Genomic DNA, 20,790 nt, shown 5'->3' with positions numbered 1-20,790 from the left:
ATCATTTCCAATGATAAAACCTAAGCCCTCCTTCCTCCAATTAACTTCAGATTCGACCTTCATGATACACATGAGAGTGGTTCACAAACACCGGTTATTTGAAACAGGCAGGCATAGAGACAGATGTGCAAATGCAGCTTGTGAATAAAAGATCGTGTTTTGATGATTTTTATAGACCATGTCAGGGAGGGATCATGTCCTACTTCAAACTTTTATATCTTCTTTTTCTCCTATGCGGCAATACATATTAATAAATTTATTACGAAACAGATTATCCTAAATCCTGCTTTGCCTTACTGAGTCTATTGGAGATCAAAAGAGATTAAAAGGAAGAAAAAAAAGTTTAATCAACATTAACTGCTCCTTAAAGACATAGAACAAAACTATCAGTCTTCTTCACTGTCATCACTATAGGAAACAAGACCTGTCTTGGCAGCAACACTGGACTTATCAATACCACCATTAAGCGTCTTAATTACCTCTAAAGTTTTTTCTGTATCTACATGTGGCCTTTTCAATGTGTTTCTAGGTTCTTCACTACCTCCCTGATCAATTTTGGCTTTCTTTGCTTGTGGCTGCACCTTAATAATCATACCTAATTGACGAGGAGGTGGATTCTTCTTCTCAGCTGATTTCTGTTCCTGCAACCAAATGATTTTATTCAGAAACGTAACTAACATTTCCAACTACTGGAGGAGGCCATCTCTCCTCTGGCACTGTCATATTCCTCATATTTATGTACCAACCTGGCCTATAGGAACCGAAGGTGCTTCCTTAAGCTCTTGCACAATGCTAGACTTTGCCGCCACCGCAGCCTGATAAGAACAACTGGTGTAAAAAATTTGTCACACAAGAATAATGAAATGGCCAGGAAATCATGTTTGGCCTATTTCTATTCATCTTTATCATAATTTTTCATACCCATCAAAAAAAAGGATCGGACAAATTTATTTTACCATACCCATCAATAACGGATAAGATGTATACAAAAAGAGAAACAATAGTGAACCTACATTCAATTGATTTTACTTCTAATCAGTCGAACTAAAAAACCATATGACCCTTTACTCTTTTTGTCAAACCAGTAGAGCAGGTGGGTAATAAAGCATCATTCAAAATTGAGCTTTGAACGTTTTTAAATTTGAAGCATACCTATTTAAGAAACTCTAAAATCCCCTGTTATATCTTTCAGTGTACCCGTTGCATATCCCATCATATCCAAACCAAAATTCAACATAAAGAAGAATTCAAACTGGTACTTCAACTTTCATATTGGATACGTATCTCACCATAAGAGAGCCATATCTTATCAGATACTAACCCTATCCTAAAAGCAGAGCACCTGTGCTCATAACATAGAGGTAAGTATATAGAGAGGTCTAACCTAGGGTTTCATTTGGCTAAACATTTCCAAAGATCTAGATAGAAAAATGTAGTATATCTTAAAAGCACTTAAAGCTAAAAATAAAATGGATTCCTTTTCATGATCAAATGCATCCATGAAATGACCTCAAACGTTAGAATTTCAAGCATTAAGAGGTCAACTGCGAGAAATTATAGATGTATGTCTATTACTAAATTCAATACAAAGGTTAAAGACAATATGAGAAGCTTTGAAACTGCCAAATTCTAGCATACAGGAAATCAAAATAAAGTAAACTCTCAAACTTTTATTTTTTGTGAAATGAAGTCAACATAGTGCCTTTCTGATGTAAGTCTTTATTTGTTTTGGGACTTGAGGCCCTGGTTGTTCACCCAAAAAAGAAGAGAAAGAAGTAAACCTCAAATACGACGCCTTGACTGTAAAAAGTAGGATTACAATTCCAATGTCATTGAAAACATACCTGGAAACTCAGAAGCTGTTGAGCTTCCTCATCTGCAATTTTTTGCTCATATTCCTTCCTTGACTGAAAAGGAATGTCAAGAAAATAACACATGTGATAATATTAGTATCTCAGCTGTGTTGATTGTTTAACTACTTCATCCAGCAGCAGTGACAAATGTCTTGAAATTAAGAAGAAAAAATTTAAGACTGCTGTGAATAAAATCCTACTTAGCTACTCTACAAACCTAAAAAAGCCCTATTAGAAATTGAAAATCCACAGATACTTGATGTGCAACAAGTAAATGCTTCAAATGAAGTGCGAGTAACACCGATAACATGAATGAATAATAAAACATAGAGTCTTGTCTTACAGTCTCTAAATTTTCAAGGAACTCAGTCTCTTCATCGTCCAAAGCTTTGGGCGGTCCTGCAAAGAGAAAATGAGTGATTGAGTGAGTGAGAGAGAGCACGAGCACCGAGCACATAGCAGTACCAACATTCTTTGACTAATTTTATTTTCATCAAACAAAATGCAATGTTGATCAAATTAAAGGTTTAAATCTCTATATTCATACAATGATTGAAAGAAACGAAAGTTTGAGGTTTGAGGAGCACTCACTGTGCTTGAAACGTTCATTGAACTCTGCATCCTTCTTGTCTTTGTTTTCTTTCAAAATCTGCAATGAATTGAATGTAAACACAAACAATTGATAAAATTCGAATGAAATTGAGAGAATGGAAGAAGGAGAAGAAGAATAAGAAGAAGGTAAACGTACCTCGAAAAGGGGTCTGTCTCTCTGGGCAGTGCCATCCTCAACTCGTTCGCCCCTTGCTCTCTTGGCTTCATCCAACTGCAAGACATCATCAAAACGCAGCGTTAATGCACCAAAATTGCATTAGGATGGTTGATTGAAAGGATAATTAGGGCTTTTAGGGTTTTCAGAGAGATAACAACACCTGTTCCTCGGAGACGAAGCTCATAAGCCGGGGTGGGCGTGTGAAATCGTCCTCCGCCATCTCTCCGACTCCGAATACTAACAGTCACAGTCCTTCCTTCTACCTATTGGCTTTTGCTCTCACACTGGTCCTTCGGGTCTGTTGCTTCCACGGGCTACGCGCCTATAATTTAACAAAGAACCAACAATTTTATTGTAGATATTATTACATTTCACACATTGAGATTTGGATGACTTTCAAAACGAGCCATGAAAGTTTTAATTTGAATTTGTATCAATTTACATTTTTGGCCGGATTAATTGTTAATCTTCATTATAGATGATTATATTGTAATTCATGGCTAAATCCAGGGCCTTGATTCTTTCTGATCATATTGTGTGAGTTTAAAGAATAAGCCTACTATTATAGACCGATGACAAACCTATGTAGCTAGACTCGCCTAATACTTTATCTTCTTGATCTTAAAAAAATAAAAAATAAAAAAAAGGTTCCTTTTCACGCATTCAGAATATATGTGTGTTGATTTTTATGACATTGTTGCAATAGTGGGTACGAGTTTAATAGTAGTACATGAACATCATATTTTTTAAGAAATCAAACTCAATTCATGTGTATATTACACTCAATTATTGAATTTAGCCCTTTTAGACTCTAATTTTTGGATTTACTGTATGAGCTTGATTCCTTTATACTGTGAAAATCTACGTGATTTGATGAAGAAACACATGGAATGTGATTGTTAATGCCTAAAAATGGATCATTAATAAGTAACAGACCGACCTCTGGAGCCCAACCAGGAGGAGGTGTATGGGCTGAGACCTTCTTCTTATTCTTTTATTTTACTTTGGAGTTACCGAAGAAGGGGTGCTAAGGCCTATCTCTGTGTTATGTAACTAGGTTTTCTTGTTGACCTTCTTTGACCAACCAAATGGTGATTTTGGCACAAATATAGTTATAGAATCACGTCGAAAAAAATCACTTATACAACCAAGTTTTAATTTTAACCATGTCACATCCAATAAATGTTGGTCACATATTAAAAAAATATACTGCCTATTGAATAAACAATTAGCTCATGTTAGATTGAGTCCATAATGTGTACATTTCCACGTAAAAGAACACTGTTGGCAATATATCTATAGGAAAACTAATGAAAAGGGTTTGAAAACTTTGAGGGGGCGTTTGTTTGCCCTCACTAAGTTGGACTGGACTGGACTGGACTAACTATTAGTCCAATACTGTGTTTGTTCCATGCTGGGACTAACATTAATGAGACTAAAGAGGACTAGCATGGACAAAACCCTTCACTAAGAGGTCTTAGCGAGACCCCCCAATAATCATGGGACTAGCTAAGACTATCCTCTCTTTCTTGTCCTCGTCATGCTCAACGACCACTCCCGACAGACTCCTCGTCATCTCCGGTCACCTAGATCAATTATTAGCTTTCCCACTCTCTTTCAGATCCATTTCACAACCAACTTTCATACAAAATATACCAAATTGAAGCTGGGAGTGACAAGATTACGATTTTACCTAAATCGAGGCCAAAATGTGGTCGAATGTGGTCGGAAAATGGCCTGGAAGTCTCGGCCTATTTGGGCTTCTTCAAATCCATGACATATTTGAGTATTCAAAGCTAAGATCTCGGTCCATGGATGGTGATGAATTTTTTGGCGATGCTAACTTCATCCAATTTAACGAGGGTTGGCCGGCAAAACACATCAGGAAACCTGCAACTCGTCGGGAAAATTGGAGTTGTGAGATTCCGTTCGAACAACGCATAGCTAGAGAGGGAGGGAGAACAGAGAAATAGAGATTGGAATCAATAAGGAGTTTGACCAGGAATGAGAAAGAGACATGAATTGAGAGGTATAAGGGGAAAAAAAGGGAAGGGGTGGGACGATGAGAGGAGGAAAAGAGTGGGACGGAAATGGTAGGAAAAGATGGAGAAAAATATAAGATCATAATAAAATATTAATAATTTATATATTAAATAATATAATATTAGAATTTGTTATTATCCAACTTCTTAGTCCAATACTGCACCAAACGCTTCACTAAGTTAGTCCAGTTTAGTCTAGTCTAAGCCAGTCCAGCTTAGTCCAGTCTAAGCCAGTCCAGCTTAGTCCAGCTTAGTCCTTGAAGCTAATCCAGTCCGAGATAATCCGGCGCAACAAACGCTCCCTAAGTTTTAATGATAAGGGCAAAATAAAGGATAAAGTAAATAGTACCAAATTTGACTTTTTAGTGTAAAAATATAATTTTTCGTTAAAATAAATAGTACTGTAAGCTTTTCGTTAAAACTCTTTGTATCACAGCACGTTTCCAATCAAAACAAGAAACAGTGCCAACCGTGCTCGGCAGTGACAAAAAGCGTACGGTGAAAATCTTTACCGCACATTTGCCCAAAGTGTACAATTTCACAGTTTTCCATTTGCCTAACCAAACGCGCCTAAAACGTAATAAAACGTAAGTTTATGAAGAAAACAAAACCGATATAATCTAGTAACTACCTACCTATTGTATAGGAAGAAAAATGCTTTATACCTACAAAGCAAATATAATCTACCTGCAAAACAAAAATAAACTACCTATTGTATAGGAAGAAAAATGTTAGGAACCTACATGGCGGAACATAGAAATATAAATATGATATAATATACCTCCATTAAAGGAACGAATTTGGAGGGAAGAACACAAAAATATCACCCATGAAAAGAAGAAACAAAAAGAGGAGGATTGATAGAGGGAATTGTTTGGAAGAAGGAAAAAAGGTGGGATGAAACGAACTAGGGTTGAGGTGATTATATGGCTATAACTAATCCTACAATTAAGGGATTAGTTAAACGACAAATAATCTCATAATTAAGAAATTTTGTGTATTTATAACAATTCGTAAGTCTAAGGGGTAAATATGGTACAAACCACAAATAAGCATATGTGGAATCTTAATTATTGGACCTATTTCAATGAAGTGGACTATAAATTATAAAAAGAACAAGGGAAAAAAAAAGAAAGAAAACACAAGGCAAAAAGGCCAAGAACGACAGAAGAGAAGAAAAACCGAGAAAGCTCCATCAAGTCAAGAGAGGGTCTTTGATTTTTCTGCTTTTCGAAATAATAAAAAAAGAAATATGACCTCAGATTCTATGTCACATAAAATCCTCCTAAATCGAGTCTTCGGCAATTCCCTCTCAGCCTCAGGTACGCAAAATTTCCAATTTTCTTTTTAATTTCTTATCGATATGATTCCAGCTGAATTCGGATTCTTAATGTAATAGAAACCCTAGATCCTTTTCTTGATCGCATTTCCGTTCATAGTACAATTGAATTAATTCAAAATTGTGAATTTCATGTTTTCCGTGTCTTAGATTAGATTGAGTTGTGTATACAAGTACAAGAGCGAATTTCGAAGCAGCGGGAAGAAGCTTCAATTGTGAAATGTTGGGGACCCAGTAGGGTTTTGCCCTTGATTCCATTCCATTCGGTTCGATTCATTTTTTTTTCTCTTAATTTTGGACTCTGGGTTTTTGGGAGGTTTTTGTTCATCAAAGGCCTCCTATTAGCTCACTCTTTCTTCGAAATCTTTTGGGTTTCAATAAGATCCATGTGTGAACCTACTTATAACACTGTTTCTTATCATCCCTCAGTTCAATTTATATGAATAACTAGTTCAATTTGCCTTCCAATTCGAAGCCCTTGCTTTCTACAACTGGGTTTCAACATAATTTATTTCTACTGTGCCATAATAAATTTTAATTCTCGATCCCGGGTTCTTGAGCTTCTTTTGTTTTCTATAGAGGGATTTTGAAACTTTCGATGTCAAATCCACCGCAGCCTCCCATTGGCTACTCTGTCAGTATCACTCCCTCACGCCCACACACACCATCTCCTGACCCTGAGAAAATTTCTATTCCTCCACCACCTTTAATTACTCCTAGATTCCCTCCACCAAAGTTTCAACACGATCAAACTCCTCCTCCGTTGATCAAAACCCCAAATGTACCATCACCAGCTAATGGGTTGAAAACTGGCAGCCCTATTCCTCACTTGAGTACACCCCCTGGACCTCCTGTTTTTACTTCCCCTGTGAGGCCTGCTGCTGTGCCTTTTCGTGCTTCACCTGCAACTCCTCAGCCAGTTGCTTTCTCCCCGGGTACATCTTTGCCAACATCTTCGCCTCCCAATTTTTCAAATGGCTCGCAGCACCAACTTTCTAATGATACAGAGGATGATGCTGTGCCTGTTGGAGAATCACCATATGTCCTATTCTCAGCACATAAGGTATCTATCTTGCTCTCTTGGTTTTCAACCATTACGGTTTTACTATTTATTTGTAAGTATATATGTAAACTTTGGGTTTTTAAACTTTTTTAGAACTTACAAGCTGCCTCTAGATTTCTCTAACCACACACTTTAAGTAAGGACATGCTAGATTTCGTTTTTTGTGGAAACATATACATATATCTGGATATCCTTTAGCTCATTATGCAATCATTTATGCTTGAAAGAAAGTATCTTTCCCTAGATAGTTAAAACTTTCACTGAACCTCTCGCCTATGCATGTTATTATATAGGTGTTGAAACAAAAGAAACAAGCAAATGTACCCAGTTTGGGTTTTGGGGCCTTGGTTTCACCTGGAAGGGAAATTTCTCCAGGTCCCCAGATAATACAACGTGATCCTCATCGCTGCCACAGTTGTGGAGCTTATGCAAATATTTATTGCAACATCTTGTTGGGCTCAGGTCAGTGGCAATGTGTAATTTGCCGAGAACTGAATGGAAGTGAGGGCGAATACATAGCTCACAGCAAGGAAGATCTTTGTAATTTTCCAGAGTTGTCATCTCCTATGGTTGATTATGTTCAAACTGGGAACAATAGACCCGGCTTTGTTCCTGTTTCTGACTCAAGAATGTCTGCACCTATAGTTCTTGTCATAGATGAGTGTTTAGACGAACCACATCTGTGGGACTTACAGAGCTCCTTGCATGCATTTGTTGATTCACTTCCCCCGACAATGAGAATTGGAATAATACTGTACGGTCGCACAGTATCAGTTTATGATTTTTCAGAGGAATCAATTGCATCTGCTGATGTGCTTCCAGGAGATAAATCGCCAAGTCAGGATGCCTTGAAGGCATTGATATATGGAAGTGGTTTATACTTGTCTCCAATGCATGCTTCATTACCGGTAGCACATGCCATATTCTCATCCTTGAGGCCATACAAACTGAAAATTCCAGAAACTTCTAGAGATCGGTGCCTGGGTACGGCTGTTGAGGTTGCTCTTGCTATAGTTCAAGGGCCATCAGGAGAAATGTCTCGTGGGGTAATTAAAAGGGCTGGAGGTAATAGCAGAATCATTGTTTGTGCTGGTGGGCCTAATACATATGGTCCTGGATCTGTTCCTCATTCTTTCAGTCACCCAAATTATCCTCATATGGAAAAGACTGCATTGAAATGGATGGAGCATCTGGGTCAAGAGGCACACCGACAAAATACAGTGGTTGACATTTTATGTGCTGGGCAATGCCCTGTAAGAGTTCCTGTTTTGCAGCCTCTTGCAAAAGCTTCTGGAGGCATTTTTGTTCTCCATGACGACTTTGGGGAAGCCTTTGGTGTGAACTTACAAAGGGCATCTACCAGGGCTGCAGGCTCCCGTGGGTTCTTGGCAATACGTTGTTCCGATGATATTCTCATAACTCAAGTTGTGGGTCCTGGTGAAGAGGCACATATTGACACTCATGAAACCTTCAAAAACGACACTTCCCTTTATATACAAATGCTTAGTGTTGAAGAGACACAGAGCTTCTCACTCTCCTTGGAAAATAAGAGGGACATTAGGACTGAGTATGTGTATTTCCAGTTTACAATTCAGTATTTAAATGTGTATCAAGCTGATATATCAAGAGTAATTACTGTTAGATTGCCAACAGTTGATAGTGTTTCAGCATATCTTACAAGTGTTCAAGATGAAGTTGCAGCAGTTCTTATTGCAAAGCGGACTCTCCTGCGAGCTAAAAAATATTCTGATGCAATTGATATGCGAGCAACAATAGATGAAAGAATTAAAGACATTGCTCTGAAATTTGGGTCTCAAGTACCAAAGTCAAAGTTTTATCGGTTTCCAAAGGAGATCTCTTTATTGCCAGAGCTCCTGTTTCAGCTAAGAAGAGGCCCACTGTTGGGAAGCATTGTTGGCCATGAAGATGAGAGGTCTGTGTTACGAAACTTGTTTCTGAATGCGTCCTTTGATCTCTCACTTCGAATGGTAGCACCTCGTTGTTTAATGCATCGGGAAGGGGGAACATTTGAGGAACTACCAGCTTATGACCTTGCTATGCAGTCAGATGCAGCAGTTGTTCTTGACCATGGCACAGATGTCTTCATTTGGTTGGTATGTGCTTTGGTTCATACAGTTTTCAATTTTTATTTATTTATTCTAAATGTTGCATGCCATTTATCTGCCCAGAAGGGCCATAACCTTGTCATTTCTGACATTGATTGGACTTAAATTGAAAAGCATTTAAGTCTTGCTATTAATGCCCCCAAAAGAAATCAGAAATACTATTCCTGTCTCTGATATATGAAGTTTTATATGTGTAAGTGCATGGAGTCACTTGAAGTGACCGTTGTAGTATCACTATTCATAGTTTTTGTAGTATCACTATCCATAGTTCTGGAATTTTCTCTCGTAAATCATTTTTTCTCTCATTAGAAAATCTTGAAGTGTAAGATGATACGGAGGCTAGGATACCTTTTAAGGTACAGAATTTTACTTGGTTTCTTCCCCCTGTAAAAGATAGTACTTGTGATATGCTCTAGGGAAGAGGACCTATGCATGTTTATCTCTAGTTCTCTATACTGTCATTCTTTATGTAAAGGTAATGATGATAATATCCACCATGTTTTCTTTGCATTGCTCTTTCACTGAGTCATTGCAATGGCTAAAAGTGATGGGGGTTTGGTCTAGAAACTGCCACTCGTTTTTGGTCAAGGATTTTTTGGGAGAGCTGATAAGAAGATGATTACCCTTGTGGTGATCTGTAATAGAGAGAAATAACATAATCTTCCAAGATTAGAGGAAGTGTCACCCTTCAAACCAGTTTCCCCACCTCCCTTTTATTAAAAAAATTAATTAAAAGTTTGTCCACATATAAAATCACTTGAAAGGGCGATTTAAACTAAAAACCTCAATATCAATGGCGATGATGTGTATGATTGTAAGATTCCATGATTTTGTAACGGTTATCCATATTGGTGAAGCGGTTATTGTGATGATTCTAGCAGATTTCATCAGTTGATGAAGTGGATGATACTCTTTAGAAGGATGCTTTGAAGAGTAATATAGTGATTTACCACGTGTTGATAAGGGTGTGACTATTGTGACAACCTTAAAACTCATTTGCCTGGGCTTAAGCATGGGTTAATGGAAGCCTATAGAAATCTAGGGAAACTCCAGATCTTTCAAGCATTTGACATTAGTTTTAGAGTTAGGCTTAATAGAGGAAGGTGGATGGAAATGATAATATAGGAATACAGAGGGGGTGGGTTGAGTGAATTAGGATGTCTCAGAAACAAAACTGACGGGGGTGAGTATTGGGGGTGGTGGTAAAAAGTTTCGACGTCGTTATAAACATCAACACCAAAGCATTTTAGGGATGTTCCTCATTTCTATTAATTATTTATTGGGTGGGAGTTAGATTTTGAAGTTCCATAGCAAATCCTATTGCACAAAAGTAATTTGTAATCCTTGCTTAAAATTAAAAGGAAGAAATAATAACTGTATAAAATAGATGTATAGGCTGGTTGTGCTGAGCACTCTTGCGCAGTCTACAAATTCATATGATAACATCCACAAGCAGGAAATGGAGTATTACTTAGAGCAGTCTTTGGTCTTAAACTCGGAGATTGGTTTCTCTTTGTTGCTCAAGTCTTTCTCTGTTCAGAAATATCATAGATTTTTTTTCATATATTATTGTTTCCATATCTTTTAGTTGAACAGCTTCCTTTTGAATGGTGTATTCAGGGTGCTGAACTCGCTGCTGATGAAGGAAAAAGTGCAGCTGCTTTAGCGGCTTGCAGAACATTAGCTGAAGAGCTCACTGAACTGCGGTTTCCAGCTCCTCGGATCCTGTCGTTCAAGGTTATTTCTTTGTATATTCTTTCTTATTTCTTTGTATATTCTTGCTCGTGGTAATCTCTAGGAATGAAGCTGAACCTAATGGTCTGGTTGTTAAACAGGAAGGAAGTTCTCAGGCTCGATATTTCGTATCGCGGCTCATACCTGCACACAAGGATCCTCCTTATGAGCAGGTGAGAGTGAAGACAATAAACAATGGCGAATGTGGCTAATTGTCTTTGTAATCTAAAGGGTTTCCTATTCACATCGGATTTACTTTGGTACGAATGACATATTGAACTGTTGCATATACTGCAGGAAGCAAGATTCCCACAGCTACGAACTTTGACAACTGAAAAGCGGACAAAGCTGAAAAGCAGTTTTATTAGTTTTGACGAGCCTACTTTTTGCGAGTGGGTACGAAGCTTGAAAGTGGTGCCTCCAGAACCAAGCTAGAGGATGTTTGCTTTCTTAAACAAACTTGTTGGCTAATGTCGCTCCAAAAAGGCAGAGAAAATTGTGTCAAAAGGGATTCTTCTTTTCTTTCTTTTTTCACTGTTAACAGGAAATTATATTTATTTTTCTTGTTTTTGGTCAACAGAGGAAATTGTAGTTAAAGACATGAGCTCCCATCCCATGATCAATATCATTCTCTTCCTCTAGGCTATAGTTGCTGCTTTTGCTTTTGTTTTAACTAGGACGATAGTGTTGCTTTATTACGCCTATATAAGTTGGCTAGGGCTTCTTCACCTATGTTTTAATCTTCTTTTTGTAATTTAGATTAGGTCGGTATACGGTTGGAATCAAATCTGCATGTTTACCTGCAAGGAATCTCCCGATTCAAAGCCGACATCAAACGTATAAACATTCTCGTGTTCTTCATTAAAGTCGTCGTGAGTCACCAAAGCATGCCACGCATGTGCCTATTTTTTCACATCCAAAGCTAAAAGACCATCTCACGCTACTTGCGGTTCCAAATTGAAGAAGATCAAGCCTTGACAATTTTGACCAAATCACATTCCGGTCCAAAATCAAGTGTTCGTCACCTTTAGTTCAATCTTGTATCAATACAAATATTATTTTGTACATGTATTTTGTTTTATAGGTTACAAATACAATTGTGTTTATTGTCCAATTTTCTGTCTATTTTTTTATGAAGCAATCACATGACTTAGTAAAAAGTGACATATTGAGACGTAAAGATGAGATCGACGTAACTTATAAGGGCTTAAATATCCCTCCACAAGAGAGTTATGTGAATGCTTCGTCAAGAAAATGAACAAAGAGTGTAAGAATGTAAGTTGTCTATGAATTGCAACATTTGATAAATTACAAAATTAGAAGAATTCAAATATAAAGAGTAATAACTTAGTTCTTTAATTTCGTGGTAAATCTTAGTTCTATAATTTCGTGGTAAATCAGTGCAAAAAAGAGAAGAGAAAATTGAAGTAGGAGTAAATTACAAGGAACACAAGTGAAACTCTTTTAGTCTTAAGGAGTGTATTTCTGTAAACAAATAATAAGAAAGCCACAGATACACCCTTTGTTTCCATTCTCATGGTCATTTTCTGTTATTTCTTGGGGGTAATTATACAGTTACGCTCACCTTATCCAACTGGTTTCAGACTCGAGAGCAAGCCAACCTCTGGATCCGGGGCTTTTGTAAATAACATACAAACCGTTTGAATCCCTCCTTGAATTCACAACCTCAAGGAATAATGGCGGTGGCGCCTCTTCCTCTGGTGAAACATCATCAACTGTCACCTCTGTGCTCCAAGTTTTCCCACCCCCTCAACCTCAAAAACCGGCAGCTGTGTTCCTCCTTTTTCGGCGGAAGAACCTTCCAAATGCCCGAAACATCGAGAATGGTGTGCCGAAGAAGACGAAGAATGCAAGCAGTGGCTTCGTTGGGAGGTTTATTAGGTGGGATTTTCAAAGGAAGCGACACTGGTGAGTCCACCAGGCAGCAGTATGCTCCCACCGTTTCTGTCATCAATGGCTTGGAAGCTCAGATGTCTGCGCTCTCCGATTCGGAGCTGAGGGAGAAGACGCGCCTCTTTCAAGAACGCGCCAAGCAGGGAGAGTCTTTGGATTCCCTTTTACCTGTCAGTATTATTTTCTTCATTAAATTCTAATTTAGGTTTTCTCTAACGTAGGAATTAAAACATGGGTTTTGTATTCTGGATTGTTCTTATTGCTCAGGCCGAGGATGCTACTCAGTTCTTGGTTTCCATTTTATAGTTTCTGTTGTATATTTACTTTGCTTATATTTATAACCAAAGAAGCATTCCCATTCCAGGAAGCATTTGCCGTCGTAAGGGAGGCTTCGAAGAGGGTTTTAGGCCTTCGTCCCTTTGATGTCCAACTCATAGGTAGTTATCCTCCACTCCCTCACATACTATCCATCTGAATCTTGCTCAAATCGTCCTGTCAAAATAAATGAACGAACATTTAATTTGGCTTCTGGTACATATGCATGACATTTCATTTGTTATACTATTGTTATGTTGGTATTGTCTGAACTGGAAGGACGCCTTTGTTTACTTCTGCTGGGTGCTTAAATATGCATATTATGCCTTTACTTATCGGATGTTACTTTTTGATCATGTAGGTGGCATGGTTCTTCATAAGGGGGAAATAGCTGAAATGAGAACTGGAGAAGGAAAAACCCTTGTTGCTATCTTACCAGCATATTTAAATGCATTAATTGGCAAAGGAGTTCATGTTGTTACTGTCAACGATTATCTGGCACGGCGGGATTGTGAGTGGGTTGGCCAGGTTCCTCGTTTCCTTGGATTGAAGGTTGGCCTAATCCAACGTATGTCTCCTTCTTATATGTACCCTGTGTTACACTTCCTTCAATCTCCATTTCTGTTGGTTTGTATTTTGGATCAAGACTAACTCCTAGGAACTCGGGAGATTGGTAGATTGAGTGCTTCTGCTTCTGCAAGTACTAAGTGCTTCATGCCTCACTTTTCCCGCAATTTGAAAGTCTATTTACTACCAGTCTTCATTTTAATGTTGTTGCACTTAAAATTAAAATTAGATAATGGAAAATCTTTTTAGAGCTTAGTTCATGGCCATTTATTGTTTATTTGCAAGTCTACTGAAACGTTTATTAGTGAGGAAGTTAATTTAAAGTGTTGCTGGATATTTTTTCTACATATTGCTTGCTTGCTAATTAAGATTGGACAGTTACCTAACAACTGGATGTTTCCTTGAGCAGAGAATATGACAAGTGAGCAAAGAAGGGAGAATTACTTATGCGACATCACATATGTTACCAACAGTGAGCTTGGTTTTGATTACTTGAGAGATAATCTGGCCACGGAAAGTAATTCTTGCCTTATTTTCTATTTCCATAGTATTTCATTTAGCTGAGTACATTTTCCATCCATTCAAGAGATTGTTTAACTATATTATTCAAACTGAATGTATTTCTTGGCATGTGCAGAGTGTTGAGGAGCTTGTCTTGAGGAATTTCAATTACTGTGTAATTGACGAGGTTGATTCCATCCTTATAGATGAAGCAAGGACACCTCTCATTATTTCTGGACCTGCAGAAAAACCTAGCGATCGGTATTATAAAGCTGCAAAGATAGCTGCAGTATTTGAGCGTGAAATACATTACACTGTAAGACTTCTGTGTATTTTAATGCAGAAGTTTCTCTATCTGGAGGGTTTAATAAATTCCAGGAGCCATGAATGATGAATTAGATCTTGTAGTATTCTTACTGAGGTTTTTGTTGCAGGTGGATGAAAAGATGAAAACAGTTCTGCTCACAGAACAGGGTTATGAAGATTCGGAAGAGATTCTGGGTGTAAAAGATCTATATGATCCCCGAGAACAGTGGGCATCTTATGTTCTGAATGCAATAAAAGCGAAAGAACTCTTTCTTAGAGATGTAAACTATATCATCCGTGGAAAAGAGGTTCTTATTGTTGATGAGTTTACAGGTCGAGTTATGCAGGTGATTATATTTGTTAATAGTTATATAATTTACGAGTGTGTTAGTTCTAGAATTAGTTGAGGGCCTTATTGTTTGTGTTGTGCAGTGTAGTTTGTTTTCTCATGTATTTTGTGGTCATGGAATAATTAGGTACCTAGGTGGTATCATACATTTACTAATGCAATAGTTTGTAATATTTATGTTAAATCAATCCCATCGAACACAACATTTTCATGTAGAGTTATCTCACCAACCTTGCAATATTAACCATCTAGCGGTGATGCCATAGCCTATAACTGATTGATTTCCAATCTTGTGTAAGAAATGTAGTCATGTTGGTAATCTGTTGAAAGTGTTCTCCTATCACAGAATTAGATATATGAGAAATATGGGTGCAAAAGTCAGGGTTATATTTCTTAATCTCTCAAGGTACAGGTTATAGTGGCTGATTATTTGTCATTTAGGGGAGGCGCTGGAGTGATGGACTTCACCAAGCAGTTGAAGCAAAAGAAGGTCTGCCCATTCAAAATGAAACAGTGACACTTGCTTCAATTAGCTACCAAAATTTCTTTCTCCAGGTTGGAGCATTCTCTCTCTCATCTCAATATCTGTCAAATTTATGGGAATTTATCTTCTTAAACTTATTTATTTATTTACCTATTACAGTTCCCAAAACTTTGTGGGATGACTGGCACTGCAGCAACTGAAAGCACAGAATTTGAAAGTATATACAAGCTTAAAGTTACAATTGTTCCAACAAACAAGCCTATGATTAGAAAGGTATTCTATACTATTTTATCTTGCCATTATAAAATACTACTAAACCATACAAATTGTACTGCTAATAATTACTCTTATTTCTATCTTTTATAGATGCTTTTATAAGTGGTTCAGTAAATAGATTTGGATGTCCTGTATACAAAATATAGGTAGTTTGCACAAGAGTGTGATGGTTTTATTTTACTATAATTAGTACAATCAAGTTTCTTATCATCTCTTTAATCTCTTTCACAGGATGAATCTGATGTAGTTTTCAGGGCAACTAAAGGAAAATGGCGGGCTGTTGTAGTAGAGATTTCTAGGATGAACAAGACAGGTCGTCCTGTACTTGTTGGTACAACCAGTGTTGAGCAGAGTGACTCATTGTCTGAGCAATTGCAAGAAGTTGGAATTCCCCATGAGGTACGGTCTCCTCTGTCAATATTTAAGATCATTACTTGGGGATTTTGTACTATTACATTATTTGAAGACCAACTGGGTGCGAAATTAATCTTCACTTTATTTTGTTAATTTTAAATTTGGATGATGTTATTTAGAAACTGTAGAATACTATGTGCTTTTTGAGAGGAAATTTATTATCTTTATCTTTTCTGGAAGGTTCTCAATGCAAAGCCAGAGAATGTGGAGAGGGAAGCAGAAATTGTAGCACAAAGTGGTCGTCTGGGGGCAGTAACTATTGCGACCAATATGGCAGGTCGAGGAACTGACATTATCCTTGGTGGGAATGCTGAATTTATGGCAAGGCTGAAGCTACGTGAGATGCTAATGCCAAGGTATAGTCTGAGCTTCGAGCTTGTTTTCCTAGTCGTTAACATTTTCGAAACTTGGACTTAATGTTTATCAGACACCAATACCATATAGAAGATTGTTAGGAATTATGGTCTACTACGATACTACATAGGGAACCTTAAGATGGATCGAATATTCTATAGGGTTTGAATATGTTATCTCAGAATCTTATTGCTCATACTTACCTAGAACAAATCACAATTCTCCCTACTACTTCTACCTTAGCACTACCTCATTTACAATGGTTTATTTATTTATTTAATTAATTTGAAATATGTATTTACATCGATTTAGTTGTATTTGTATCATTTTTATTTACTTTTAAGCTTACAATGTGAATGATAAAATAACCTCCCATTTTTGTTCAACAAAAATACCTAGAAAATCAAATCGAATGTCTTGAAATTTGATTGCCGGGTTCAATTCATAAAGTTGTTTTACAGTAACCAAGCAAAGCTTACTTTTTGAAGTCAAATGAGTTGAGTTGAGCTCTTAGTAAGTAACAGCAAACAATTACTAGGATTTCACCTCTTAATAATTCAATAAACAAACATTATCTTGATATTGATCATTTTTCCCCTTACTGGAGTTGGACGGATTTTTTACTACACTGATAATGACTAAAACATGAACTTATGCAATCCGAGATTTAACTAACTAGAATGATACATATGAGTTTTTAAATCAACTTTCCATTCCTAGATGCAAGTCTTGAGTTGTCTTCAATGTGAATGGAATGTGTTAGACCATGATCAGTCTTAATGGTAGTCATCAACGTAACTGTTGACACTGCAAAGCATTACTCAACTCAACACCAAAATTATAACTCAGTGTTTGTTTTGGAAAACAGTCTAATTAACAAAATTATGACTTACAAGTTCTTAATCCTCGCATGCAGATTGCAGAGTTATATAATACTAAGAAGTTCATATTATGTGTTTGACGTTTGTAGTTAGCATATTTCCACTTCCATTCACTTTAGAGTATTCAGATTTTATTTATTTTTATTTTTATAAAAAAATATACTTACATTAAATGAAATTTATATAGGACATGACAGAGCACAAGTACCCACCGACTAATGCCTAGGAAACAATTAGTATTAGAGTAACTTGTTTCAAAGGAAGAACGATTTCCATTGATTTTATATGGGAATGTTTCATGGGGCCTTGTATTGTGACAATTACAATAATTGATTTTCAAAGACTCTGCAGGATGTTGCGTTATTTCTTCTAAAAGTTATCTAAGGTTAAGGCACACAGTTCATTCTGCCTTTCGTTTTGTTGCAGAGTTGTTAAACTAACAGAAGGTGGTTATGTGTCAGTGAAAAAACTTCCCCCAAAGAAATCATGGAAGGTGTGTTTTTCTTTATGGTTGTCCGTAATTGGTTTTCACTTGAGGTACACTAGTTTAGAAATGACAGGGCATTGTTCAATGAACTTATTATCTTGAAACTTAGAATGATTTTTTCAGGTCAATGAAAATCTATTTCCATGCAAACTATCCAACGAAAAGGCCAAGTTGGCTGAGGAAGCTGTAAAGTTAGCATGTTGAAACGTGGGGTCAGAGGTCATTAAATGAGCTTGAAGCAGAGGAGCGTTTATCTTATTCTTGTGAAAAGGTGAATCTTTGATTCTTAGCTGGAACTTCCTATCCTTATAATAGATTATTGAATCTTCACATTTGTTAGGGCCCTGCTGAGGACCAAGTCATAGCCAAACTGCGGAGTGCATTTCTAGAAATTGTTAAAGAATACAAGGTCTACACAGAGGAAGAAAGAAAGAAGGTTAGCTTCGTTCCACAAAATACAATTTCCTCAACTTTCTGTATTAGTGTTGATATCTTATATTTCTAATCTCTGGCAGGTTGTGTCATCTGGTGGGCTTCATGTCGTGGGGACAGAACGCCATGAATCTCGTCGAATCGATAATCAGGTTTAGGTCTTGGAAAGATTAGTTATATTGTCTTCAATTAACTAAAACTCTTTTTAGTTGAATTTCCTTATTTTCTCAACATTGGCCATGAGAGATTTCCTGCCAGAGAGTACGTCTCCAAATTGATTTCAGTAGTTTGTATCTGTATAGCTTCGTGGTCGAACTGGAAGGCAGGGGGATCCTGGAAGTTCTCGGTTCTTCTTAAGTCTTGAAGACAACATCTTTCGTATATTTGGTGGAGACCGTATTCAGGTTTAAGCTTTGATCCTGGGTCTTTAATTGCTAATGCTGCTGTAGGCCTTCTAAAGAATGATTGGCATTGCAACTTGTAGGGTTTAATGAGAGCTTTCAGAGTTGAGGACCTGCCAATTGAGTCCAAGATGCTAACCAAAGCACTAGATGAAGCTCAACGGAAAGTGGAAAATTATTTCTTTGATATCCGAAAGCAATTATTTGAGTTTGATGAAGTGTTAAACAGCCAAAGAGACCGTGTCTATACAGAAAGAAGACGAGCCCTTGAATCTGACAATCTCCAATCACTTATTATTGAATATGCTGAACTAACAATGGATGATATCTTGGAGGTACGCATGCTAAACAATATTCTTTTTGATAATGTTTTCCCTTAGATCTCTTGCATAGTGGATCTGTATCTGATTCTTGGGTCTGAGAAATCAAACTTTGTATGGTGAATAGGCAAATATTGGGTCAGATGCTTCAAAAGAAAGTTGGGATCTTGAGAAGCTCATCAAGAAACTTCAACAGTAAGTTGTGTCTTCCATTCTCTGTGCTTGTGCAAAAGCTGTGTAAAAAAAGTGTCAGATGAATGATGGCACATCATTTCTTTCTAATCCTACCATTTAGTTACCGTAAGCTGAGTTTTAAACTCTATTGGAAAACCCAATACTTATACTAACTATTGATTGCTGCAACTGCAAGCTTCTTGTTAAGAATATCTGCAGAAAAGGTTGCTCTATGCTTGTAAATTTAGCTGTTTATGTCAATTCTATGGTGTGATCTAGTGTTTGATTTTGGCACTTAAGACTTTTAATGGCAATATTTCCTTGGCTTTAGATATTGCTACCTATTGAATGATTTGACACCAGACTTGCTGAGGAGCAATTGTTCAAGTTATGAGGATTTGCAAGAGTACCTTCGTCTCCGTGGCGTGAAGCATATTTGCAGAAAAGGGTCAGTATAAGAAGTTTTCGTAAGAAGAATTTCATGATTATTGAGAATATTAACATCTCGCCGATTTAAAGGGATGCTTAGTTATAATTAGAGGGGCAAACTTCTGCTTATTTTGATTACAAATTCTGCTAAAATGTGGCAACCATGAATGAATACTCAGACAAATATTTGTGCATGTTCTTTGTGTAATACTCACTAAGGTAATCACGACTTACTACTGACAAATGCTACTGCTGTGACCTTTTCTGAATATAAAGTTAAATCCGTATATTGACAGACCAAGTCTTGCAAGTGATCTTTTGTTATGAATAACTTGGGTTTGCAAACTAGGCTTGCTATCAATTTTCTGAAAGGCATGTAATTCTGATTATCAATGTTGTTGAACTATGCGTGTCAGGATATTATTGAGAGCAAAGCACCAGGCTTGATGAAGGATGCTGAAAGGTTCTTAGTTTTGAGTAATATTGATCGCCTGTGGAAGGAGCACTTGCAAGCACTCAAGTTTGTTCAACAGGCTGTTGGTTTACGTGGATACGCACAACGGGATCCACTTATTGAATACAAGCTTGAAGGCTATAATCTTTTCTTAGAGATGATGGCACAGATAAGAAGAAATGTTATATATTCCATATACCAGGTGTGTATCAAATTAAAACTTAAAGACTTTTTCATCAGAAGCATGTTGGTCAAATATATCAAGCTTTCCATTATATCAAGCTTTGCAATTCTAATTTTGTTTATTTTATTTTATTATATGGCAGTTTCAACCGGTGATGGTAAGAAGGATGGAGACCAAAGAGAGAGTAACAATTCAGTTGTCACAAATGGTAGGAGTAATAATAACCCTGATCCATTGAGCTCTGTCGATCCTTCAGCAGCTGCGACCCCCCAATCTAGTGCTTAACATCTACATGGACCTACACAGTTATCCCTGGAGAAGATGAAGGGAAGGTGCCGAGAAAATGGAAGCTTCATTCCATTGTATTGATTGGTATATATTACTGGACAATTGGTTGTAATGTAAAATTTTGGACGAAGAGGTGTTAAATCTCCAAACGTGTTTCTTAAGAATAGGAAAAGGCGGAGGGTGTTCAATCTACCGCATTACAGAAAATAGGACGGAAAATTTGGGAAATTTGTTGTAACACTACGATGATCATAATGATTGAAATTGCAAGATTACTGTATCTCTGTTCCATTCATTGGCTTGATCATAAGAAGTTAGCTGCATAGTCAGGCAG

At 37.2% G+C, this 20,790-nt stretch overlaps 3 protein-coding genes across 4 annotated transcripts; 2 read left to right on the top strand and 1 right to left on the bottom strand.

The window, feature by feature from the left end:
* Positions 1-329: 329 nt before the first annotated feature.
* On the bottom strand, positions 330-2,954 carry LOC103933554 (PSME3-interacting protein). Its single transcript, XM_009343246.3, has 7 exons — positions 2,783-2,954; positions 2,602-2,676; positions 2,445-2,502; positions 2,197-2,252; positions 1,845-1,907; positions 747-815; positions 330-641 (listed from the first exon to the last, which is right to left on the bottom strand). The coding sequence occupies exons 1-7, from the start codon at positions 2,840-2,842 to the stop codon at positions 387-389; spliced, it is 636 nt and encodes a 211-aa protein (XP_009341521.2). The 5' UTR covers positions 2,843-2,954; the 3' UTR covers positions 330-386.
* Positions 2,955-5,793: 2,839 nt separating this feature from the next.
* LOC103933555 (protein transport protein SEC23-2) lies at positions 5,794-11,567 on the top strand. Of its 2 annotated transcripts, none has more exons than XM_009343247.3 (6): positions 5,794-5,986; positions 6,159-7,066; positions 7,360-9,180; positions 10,813-10,929; positions 11,028-11,099; positions 11,224-11,567. In XM_009343247.3, exons 2-6 carry the CDS (start codon positions 6,602-6,604, stop codon positions 11,359-11,361), a joined length of 2,613 nt encoding a protein of 870 aa, XP_009341522.2. In that variant the 5' UTR covers positions 5,794-5,986; positions 6,159-6,601; the 3' UTR covers positions 11,362-11,567. The 2 variants fall into 2 exon arrangements, with proteins under 2 accessions (XP_009341522.2, XP_009341523.2); XM_009343248.3 differs by having other exon boundaries at positions 6,154-7,066.
* Positions 11,568-12,452: 885 nt separating this feature from the next.
* Positions 12,453-20,736, top strand: LOC103933556 (protein translocase subunit SECA1, chloroplastic). The gene is given in 22 exon segments (XM_009343249.3): positions 12,453-13,010; positions 13,205-13,277; positions 13,517-13,723; positions 14,132-14,235; positions 14,360-14,539; positions 14,658-14,876; positions 15,320-15,433; positions 15,522-15,635; positions 15,870-16,037; positions 16,233-16,408; positions 17,714-17,780; positions 17,898-17,972; positions 17,974-18,045; positions 18,115-18,210; positions 18,290-18,358; positions 18,509-18,610; positions 18,691-18,942; positions 19,055-19,122; positions 19,433-19,524; positions 19,527-19,549; positions 19,947-20,186; positions 20,311-20,736. Coding segments are annotated over 22 exon segments (2,994 nt in total). The 5' UTR covers positions 12,453-12,623; the 3' UTR covers positions 20,407-20,736.
* Positions 20,737-20,790: the final 54 nt, after the last annotated feature.

This window comes from the organism of the source record quoted next, unplaced genomic scaffold (assembly GCF_019419815.1).
Source record: "Pyrus x bretschneideri cultivar Hongxiangsu unplaced genomic scaffold, Pyrus_bretschneideri_v1 Contig71, whole genome shotgun sequence".
NCBI classification, from domain to species: domain Eukaryota; kingdom Viridiplantae; phylum Streptophyta; class Magnoliopsida; order Rosales; family Rosaceae; genus Pyrus; species Pyrus x bretschneideri.
This window is presented reverse-complemented; position numbering and strand designations above follow the sequence as displayed.

What these genes read in the sequence shown, in the direction of transcription:
- LOC103933554 (XM_009343246.3), bottom strand. Translation starts at nt 2,842, where the DNA reads ATGGCGGAGGACGATTTCACACGCCCACCCCGGCTTATGAGCTTCGTC. An exon ending in GCTTCGTCTCCGAGGAACAG is followed by an intron (nt 2,677 to 2,782) that starts GTGTTGTTATCT and finishes GATGTCTTGCAG; the next exon opens with TTGGATGAAGCCAAGAGAGC. An exon ending in AACAGCTTCTGAGTTTCCAG is followed by an intron (nt 816 to 1,844) that starts GTATGTTTTCAA and finishes TGTTCTTATCAG; the next exon opens with GCTGCGGTGGCGGCAAAGTC.
- LOC103933555 (XM_009343247.3), top strand. Translation starts at nt 6,602, where the DNA reads ATGTCAAATCCACCGCAGCCTCCCATTGGCTACTCTGTCAGTATCACT. An exon ending in TCCTATTCTCAGCACATAAG is followed by an intron (nt 7,067 to 7,359) that starts GTATCTATCTTG and finishes GTTATTATATAG; the next exon opens with GTGTTGAAACAAAAGAAACA. An exon ending in CTCGGATCCTGTCGTTCAAG is followed by an intron (nt 10,930 to 11,027) that starts GTTATTTCTTTG and finishes GTTGTTAAACAG; the next exon opens with GAAGGAAGTTCTCAGGCTCG.